General features: G+C 43.9%; 1 protein-coding gene and 1 long non-coding RNA gene across 4 annotated transcripts in view; one reads left to right on the forward strand and one right to left on the reverse strand.

Moving 5' to 3' along the window:
• The window catches only part of Synd (protein kinase C and casein kinase substrate in neurons protein Synd), a 67,089-nt gene extending 59,564 nt beyond the window's left edge, over positions 1 to 7,525 (reverse strand). Inside the window, exon 1 of one of the 3 annotated variants that reach the window (XM_022801681.2) lies at positions 5,081 to 7,525. In XM_022801681.2, coding sequence (XP_022657416.1) covers positions 5,081 to 5,300 — 220 coding nt within the window. In that variant the 5' untranslated portion in view covers positions 5,301 to 7,525. Of the gene's footprint in view, positions 1 to 3,684; positions 3,920 to 5,080 lie in introns of those variants that run through there. The other 2 variants (XM_022801683.2, XM_086988161.1) reach the window with 2 other exon arrangements.
• Positions 253 to 2,180, forward strand: LOC147756274 (uncharacterized). Its single transcript, XR_015327162.1, has 3 exons — positions 253 to 880; positions 1,134 to 1,415; positions 1,978 to 2,180. It is a non-coding gene; the product is annotated as an uncharacterized LOC147756274 (long non-coding RNA).
• Positions 7,526 to 9,473: the final 1,948 nt, after the last annotated feature.

Genomic DNA, 9,473 nt, shown 5'->3' on the forward strand with positions numbered 1-9,473 from the left:
AGTCGCCAACGGCAGCGAAAGTAATGACCGGACGGAACAGAGCCTGGGGGGCAATGGCGCTAATGGGCCCCACCGTTGTCGCGGCCACTGCCGTCGTTGTCGCTGTTACTGGTAAATGAACACCGCGGTTTGCCAACGTTTGAAACAAATTGCAATAAAAGGAAGAAAGAAATACAGCTATACCAGTACGCTAGCGTTGCGTCAGCGGATCGTCCAGTCCACGGCCGCGTCGAAGGGCATGGCGAATAGCATCAAGCAGAGGACAGAATAGTATCGATTGACGTACGACAACGATCGAACAGTATTTCCACTAGCAAAACTAAGAATATGGATTTTTATGAATCGTCTCGGCTGTTAACCAAGTGAATGTCGAAGCGGCATTAGTTACTACATGTACACTGCAAAACAATACATACTTCAACGCAAACTATGGATAGAACTGTACAGCATGGAGAGAGGAACAGACTGCTGATACGGCTGATGTGTGGGACGGATTTTGCCGTAGACGGATTTAATTGTATAAGCCATGCGAATAGCTATTATATACGTGTGTGTGTGTGTGCATGTCAGAAGCCAGTTAAAACGACAGCGGCGGCCCTGCCCGCACAAACGTCGGTTTTGCGATATTTACGATAGACATACAGACAAGGGGCACACTGCCAGGCACAAAGACGGATCGTAGTGTGCTAAGATGCGCGCAAGTCAAAAAGCCAGACAACCTCATGTTAGATCAACACATTATTGTTCCCGTGCGGCTAGAAAACTGTTGCAATACCGACGACGTCAATTACAGTAGAAAGTAGATATTTCTTTTCAGTGTTTTTCCGACGAGGTGCAGACGGTGTCAGGCACAGAGTATGAAACTGATCTGTTGGAGCAGGTAAATGGCTGCTGAAAGGGTTAACTTGCGCTTATGTTGAACACGAGGTGGAAGATGTACTAACATCCTGATAAATACGGCTTTAAACTTGCTTTGAATTAGCTATATAGCGGCCAAATTGTAGGTTTACTGAATGTCGACATGTAGGGATCGGCAACAACAGCATTTAACGTAATTATGCGTATGTGTAGATTATATAACTGTTAGCGTTATACAACATTGTACAGTGTTTACTTATGCATGATATTTACAGCTAGTTAATCTATGAAGTTGGCCTAATTTTTACCCGTAAAGTTTTCACATTCCGTACAAAGGAAGGAAGAGGAATGGACGCGTGTAATAATCGCTACATTGCGGGCAGAAAACCCGCACGGCAAACTAAGAGGTGCACAAGGGTTCCTTACGCAAGCAGAAGGCAAATTTGCAATTAAGTTAAGCACAGAAACCGTCACAGTAATACTAGGCTTTATACGTAGCACTCAAACGTCGTTCGTAGGCCAGACCGCACAGAGGAAACTTCATCAGGCAGCATCAGGTGAGTATTCATGGTAAACCACAATAAATAATAACAATAACAAGAAATCAGATCCTGCAAGCGCGGAGAAGGCAAAAACTGTCAGCGTTAGCTGGGTTATAATTGTTTTGTCTACGCTTGGGTCTTAAAATTCTAGTTACATTTCATGCAAATGAGTGACTAACGCTTTTTTACGTTTCAATATAAATACGGAGGCGATATTAAACTATAAAAACGATGGAAAGGAAAATTAAGGACATATACATACAGTAACACAATTGTATCTGCCTTTATAGAAGAAATCCCATTCTGATCAGTGATCTGGCTCAAATCTTAGTAGCTCAACGTACTACAATCGGCTTCGTATTCTTTTGTTGGAGATTTTTTTACCGTCAATCAAAGCTTCAAACTTCTCGTGGTTGTTATCTTAACAAATGATCGCTCGCTTAAGACCAACAAAGAACATTCTCTTTATTCTAACAGTAATAATCAAATCGTATCCTCGTTAACGTATGCGTTTATTAATACGTGCACGCCTGCAAATTTCTCTATGTCCCTGTGTCTTTGCCATGTTGACACCTAGTAAAATGTGTTCAACTCGGAGTCATAACTTTCAACGGCACCATCAATGAGCGTTCGCACACTCTGCACAAAGAAACATCGATGTCGTAGCCGTCAACGCCGGATACGACTACTGAAGTGATGTTCGTTTATCCCTTAGTTATATACCCCTCTTCCTGCTCCTACTCCGTTGTCTCACGTCGTCACCTTGGCAGAATTGGAGTATCGAAGCGGCTTTGAAAAACCGATTCGCTCGATACGGAATCGAGTGACAGGAGCAGGGAAAATGATTCGCAGAAAATCGCGGCTGTGGTTGAATCAATTAAGAAGGTAAATGCTGACGTGTGGGCGCTCAGCCATTCTCTATATCACCGCTTTGTCGCTGTTGCACAGATAATTAGTAACAAAACGAGTTCCATGGTCGAAAAGTGCGTAGATAATAAAACAGCACTTATAGACGACATCTTACAATGTAACAACGGTGAGGCCCGAGGTTGATATCGGTAGCTCGGTAGATCCAGGTTTGTCAGCAATATTGTTGACAAAACGAATCGACCATAACCAATTTTACCACTAAAAATTATAGATAAACATGTTATATGTTACCTGTTATGGGCACGAAGGATTGTCAGGTAGCCTACCTGGTAAACCTAACTTATCAGCGCTAACAGTTTTTATCTGTCGGACAGTAATCGGTGCATGTTTGTTGAATAAAGGCAGGCCCGACCAACTGAAGCATTATACAAGTGAATATATGGGAGCTAAAAAATCTAGCGCTCAAAGCGAAAATTACTCTTGAGCGTTCGCTTCGTGATCATCGCAGTATTATAATCGGCTAATTACGGCAGCTGTGGTTGTCCTATTTAGTTACCGTTATTATATGCCCTGGTAAACAAACAAGGATAACTGGGCTACTGTTTATGATACTTTTAAATGATCATCGAACTGAATCGGACTGACTTGAATGAGCTCGAAAAAATACATTTGTACTGCTCGACATTGTATTCTGCGTACAGTAACCGTAGTACATATTTGTGAAAGTACGTGACAACCAGGCCAGTTTAATTTAGCTCCGTCAGATTAGCAACATTCAACACCAGTTATCATTATGGTATCATGGTTAGCAGAAGAAATGCGGTTTAGTTGTAATAGACTAAGCAATGCTGCGAATGGATGAACCACGCGGCTATTGTGGCAGTACTGCGAATATGACCCACTGTGGTAGTATCAGTGGTAGAGTACTAGTGATCATGGAGCCGGCGCCTGCGGTAAAAAGGGCACCGTAAACAGCAACAAACGCGCCAAGCGAACCAGGGCTGCAATTCTCTGATCAACTGCTTCTTGAAGTGAAGATTATAAACACTACGACCCGCCAACTCAGCTCAGTTCGTTCCAATCGCCAAGTGGACGGCCGGCCGGAGTCGCAATGACCGCCACACGAAGACGAATGGGTTCATAGTTCGCACACTCGTTTCTTTGCATTCATTTTTCTCCGCTAACTCTATGCTGACGCGACACGCTTCAGCTGTAGCCGGCTCGCTTCGCTGTCTACGCAGAAGCACCGTACATCTAACGAACGATAAAAACAAAGTCGACGCAGAACCCGTTAGCTCCTTTACCCTGCCATCTCACTACCGTTATGTTTGGCCCTGCTCCCAGAATTGCTGCACCAGTGACGAGCAGTCATTAGCAGAATGAAGCCAACAACTAAAACTTGGTTACCACTTACCAACAGAAGAAAAACGCTGCCATAATGAGGACAACGAAGGGAGTTGCTGGCGAGTGAAACAAGACCCAACGACGAAGTGTCTCGCCGTTGCATCGTTCTCTTCACGAATTCAGATCTTCAATTCGTTTTAGCAGCGGCGGCGGTCGCAGCAACAGCAAAAACAAAAACGCCGATAACAACAACAATAACGACAGCAACAGCGGGAGAAGCAACACAGCGCGACGGCGGTTTCGCATGAATCCTGCTCGTTGAGTTGCTGAGGGCCTGAGCGAGACAACATAACGATTGCCACTACTGCTGCTGTCGTATCAGCATTGCAATCGACATTCATCGTCATGTTGGCCTAGCGGGCAGAGAGTGGGCAAAATGCAGACGGTTTTCTATACGAGTCCTAGCGACAGGGGACAGCGTAAGCAACAAGCGGCCAACCCGATTTTAGGGGTCAGGACTCCCGAAGAGTATGCAGACGGTGCGGTTTCGCGCCAGTGGCTGCGTCGTTGAGTAGCCACTACTGTCGCCATTCTACTTGCTTTTTCGGCCACGACCAACAACAAGCATCTATAGCCTGTAGCTCGAAGCTGATAAGAACGGATGGCGAATCACTGGCTTTTCGGTCGGCCCCACCATCGACAATGCTGGTCCTACTTGCTGAACCTGGCCACTAGTGTGGGCCACAGCCATAAGCAGGCTTCGACAATCGCTGTGGTAGCGGGGAAAGAATGGAGGGTCTAGAAAGTGCCGATGTGGCATTGAATCAGCTGGATGTGACAGGCTGAACGCTGCATGTAAAGCATAATACTACATATAGGCAGGGAACATTATGTTCAATCTGCCACCCGACAACTGTACGACGGAGACGGCCATTTACCGGGCCTGCCACAGGCCCTCGGGTCGCAGTGTACATGCGAATATATCGCCTGATAATGTACATCGTACCTTCTGGTTTGTATAATTTAATTGTTTCAAAAAAGAGAAGTCTGTAATGACTATTCGCGTTCCCATTGAGCAACAAAGATGCATTTAAATGCTTGAATGAAGGGTTGACAAACAAAAAGTGGAAAATTGCGCGAGGGATCTCCAAGACGAACAAGGGTGATGATAGTTGCCATTCAATAATCGACGCGATTACCTTTTCAACTTATCGAAACGGCGTCCGCAGTCGGACAGTCAATGGAACAGTCTCGTTTTCGATACGGGTTATTATTTACAAAGTACAACAAAGAATACTACCTTCAGCCAACACGTAAAATTGTTGATCGGCTAATCACAGTTTAGGCCCAAGGGGCCTGCAACTCATACTAAGTAGCTACAGTTATGAAGTCATTGTAGTTACGTGCTAACTACTAACAAATTAAACAAAAAAATTTTGCTTAATAGTTGAACTGCAGGTACTCACCGTATTCAGGGCCTTTTTCGATTATATCATTCCACTTTTTTGCCCAAGTCTTAAGACCTTTGGCGTAGTTTTTTTCCATTTCCGCCCTTTCGGTGACTAGCTGAATGAGGTCGTTACAAAGACGATTCCCATCTTCGATTCGTTTCGTTGTCCTTTTATAATTCCCAGGTTCCCAAAACGAGTCCGTTGAAGTAACTACCTCATCACTATGCTGCGACATCGTGCAGTCTTTCTCCGCTTCTTTACCAATATAGGAGAAACAGGAGTAAAAGCACACAAGGTAACCAGACAAAGCACTTATCCTTTCGAGGGAGGGGTGGCAGAAGCAGATCGAACACACTTCCACCCCAGCTTCTAACACTCTGCTTGATGAGCTTTCCCGTTCGAATCCACAAAATCAGAGGCTGGACTTACCGATAGGTTTACAACACCTTCTCAGGAACGGCACTTCATTCAGTTTATCAATTGGTGCATGTTTACAAGTGTATGGTCAAGCAACCATCAGCGATATGACCTGTTTCTGTAGATGGTCACCTTTCCTGACCGGCAAAATCTGCAGTATTACTAAAATTGACTAAGACTGGCAGGTACAAGTGTGTACGAGATAAATGATCTAGGAGTCAATAGGTCCTATGAGAGATAATAAATCCATAATTAAACAACAGTGATTGGGTTTGGAATCTCGCCCGCTCGCTGCTGCTGCGACGCAATTCGTGTTGTTGATAAGGTTGTGTCCTTTGTCTGTTGTTGTTATATTCCCTTTTTTCTCTATTTGCTTCGGTCATATACGTATCCTTAAGTACACAGAAATCACCCACAAACACACGGATAGAGGGACACGATTCACTAATGATTGGAACTGCCGAGCAAAGGCTATCCTTCCATACAACAAACTAATGTAGGCTGATCATGATCAACCTGTCATCATTAATTATGATGCACCGGCAGCGTACATTATATCCATGACAGAGAACGTTGCAATCGAGAATCCTGTTTGTAAACAGATCTTGCCAGAGTGACAACAACTGATTGCCTTACAACTTTGTTCTTTCGCTTTACAACTATCTTCACAACTATTAGATAAAATATTACCACTGATGATATGGCTAATCCCAAGTTGATTTACTTCTCTGTCACGGGTTGTCATTCGCTCAACTTGTCGTGCTGCACCGTATCGCGAACGTATGCTCACGTCCTGGACCGGTATGTCTAGATATCGTCGATGTCTAGCCGCCAAGCGCTTGATCGACCCACACTGTGTAACTGGCAGGTCGACTGAGTCGGAGACTCGTTCACACGAGATCTCTAGCGACGTTTATCTATTGTTAATGGCCGTCGTTGTTTTATCACAGCCGTTGTAAATCACGAATTTGTGCTGATCTGCTTCTGTGTATACTTATCGAGTATATTCGAATCGAGTACACTACCGTCGACGCTGCTGGCGCTCGATCGAACCCGTTGAGACGACTCACACTCTGCGCATTCAAGCGCACACTACCTGCCCTTTACTACATATACTCCATGCACTCTCGTTGACTCGTTTCTGCTTCTTCTCAATCCAGCAGCGCCGTCCGGCAACGTTGCTGTCAGCTCGATTCCGACCGAGCCTTTAGAGAGCAACCAGCGACAACCAGCAGCAACAGCCAAACGTCGCTGATTATTATCACTAGAACTTTCACCGTAGCCACTACCACGGTTTTCTCAGGGTACAACTGGCGCAAAATATCCAGAAACGGTACAGGCATCTAGCGTGTTCGAGCAAAGGCTCGCTGTCTAATATTGTTGCTGCCGCTACGGATATCGATGATAGCTTTCATGCTAGAACGATCAACTCACAGCAGCATCACAGTCCGTAGTCAGGACTTATCGAAGGAACAAGCCGCGAACTGCTGCTGCTGCTGCTGCGGTTGCAGCTGCATCTACGGCCTACCTCACATCAATAACGCAACCAAGTACCTATTTTGCCTCTGACGGTGGCTGTAGCCGTCTATTTCTCTCCCTTCTTCCTTTGCTCTAACGGCTATCACTGCGTTTCCAGTAGAATAACCCGCACAAGCCCACTCCGGACTACCCGACGAATACAGTTCTATCCGTGCCGATAGCTCGATCTGTCCACGGTCCTGCCAGTGCGGGAATAAGAAACAGAACTCCGTGTTTAGTCGTCGTCTGCGTTGTTGACATGGCGTGTCGTCTGCTTATCGCTTAACTGTTCTCAGCTGACTGTTCGTCTGCTGAAACGTCGTCGTCGTTAGGGGGCGTCTGCAACTTCGGCTTTCCACTCTGAGGCGACAGTCAAAGGGATAAGTGATCAGGCGCATTTGGCGGGCTCTCTCATCCGTTTGAAAATTTTAGCGCTTTACCCTTCCACTTACCCGCCGGTTTTCGCCACCCGACTGACCGGAAAGCTCGCTCTTTCACGCTCGCTTTCCTGTTCTCTCGCCAAGTCTGTAGATGTCCTTTTCGAAGCACAACAGTTGGTGTGGCACGGTAGGGGAAGATATCCTCTCCGTATAGTTCCGCTAATCTAGCGGATGTGAGAAGTACCGCGGCCATTGGGTTATTCAGCATCACACGTGAAATGTATAGGAAAAGCAGACAGAGAAAAGTATCAATCGTCCCCGTGCCAGCGCAATCGGTAACATGTTTGTCCGCTAAAGTTAGCGGCACGTCGTACTTAAGCTTAAATCGGGGAAGACAAAATTGGTTTCGTGCTGCGAGCTAGCCCTCTGATGTAAAGTACGACCATATTCAAGTTAAATAAACTGAATTAAGATAATCGAAGACTGAAGGAAACGTAATCACGTATTGTAAAGAGAATACTCGGAGTAGTGCATTTTTTTTGTGTAATCGATTTCGACGTCATCGATTTTGCAACGTATTTATTATGAGTTAAGCCTACATATCTAATGTTTGTATACGCTCCCTAATTAATGTGTGGTTTTAGTTAGCTTTTGGAAAATAATTTATGTTATAAGGTTTACAACTGAAGAAAGTGTTTTTCCATTGAGTATTTGTGAACGCCTGATTGGTTAACTCATGCAACGGATGTTTTTGTGTAGTTTAATGGCCGCTAATATTTTTTTAGTGTCAGATCTACCTAATTTGATATTAAACATATCATCGTTTCGCGTATGCTTATTCGAGCGGGACATGGTGGGTCTATATGCGCACGTATGTTATTACAAAAAAAAAATTACTCTGCATTAGAACCTGGTCAAACAATGAACGGGTAGCTTTTTGTAGAACAACTTCGTCTGTCATTGAGGTTAATTTTCCAAACATACTCTAGGAAGCTATTGCGCAACATCAGGTTTTCTGCAGGATTACTTTAAAAGATATATGGGCCATATTATATAGCTAAATCCTACTGATTGCTAATTTGAGAAAGAAATAAAAATAACTTACCTCAGCTCAATGAGCGTAAAGCTATGTATGCACCGATGGCGAATTAAACTAAGGGATCGTTTTTTTGTGCTTACCTTGGCTAGGTTGCCAAAAGCGTCTAAGCGATATCTGAGCAAAAGATATAGGTACCCTTCGTCATTATTTTTAAAATAAGTTTTTGTGAAGAGCGCTATTAGACCAGTAAGGATATAGAAGTTTTTGGCGTATGACTAATAGACGACCATATGTTTTTAAGTGTAGTAGGCAAGCTCGGCACTATTTTACTATCACAGGAACTTCTATGTAAAAGCGAGAATATTCAAGAAATTTAATAATTAGATTACTGCGATTAAATTATTAGCATTATTAATCAATTGAACTAGAACGTTCGAGTGCAGTCGACCTAGAGAGAATTCTGTTTACAATAAAAATAAAATCACCAGGTAATAAATAAATTCTTAGGAACGGATGACCTTCTATGAGCCACCAGCCTGCAAATATTATTTTCCCGATCCGTACGTCATGTTAAGTGTTTCAGCGTGTGTATCCGGTAAACGATAGTCAAAATAACCCAAATAGATAACATATCCAAGTTAGCTCACAAATCTAGCCTCTTATCGTAGGCATCACCCCATTAAAGTTTACAAATATATAAGAATGCGATCTATTTGCCGCTAAGAGTCTATAGCGCCAACACGGCCAGCCGTCCGACTGACGACACCGAGGCTTTCTGTTGGATCATGCTTCTGTCGAAAAACGTGTATCTTTCGTTTTTGGCTCTTCGTGTGAGTCTAGTTTATATACACAGTTAGAAAACTTATCTAGTAACCTCAAACTTGAGCCGTATTTTCAAGTGTTATTTCAGTATTTCACGTTACAATCGGTTAGCTTGCTATTGCTAAACTTCAACATTGCAATGTTCCGATCATCGTTATGTTAAGGCCAGTACGAGGTCCGCTGTTACTAATCGAAGCTACCGTGGTAAAATGATAATCTGTTATGGCTTAAC

Source organism: Varroa destructor, unplaced genomic scaffold (assembly GCF_002443255.2).
Source record: "Varroa destructor unplaced genomic scaffold, Vdes_3.0 BEIS01000004.1, whole genome shotgun sequence".
Classification (NCBI taxonomy): Eukaryota; Metazoa; Arthropoda; class Arachnida; order Mesostigmata; family Varroidae; genus Varroa; species Varroa destructor.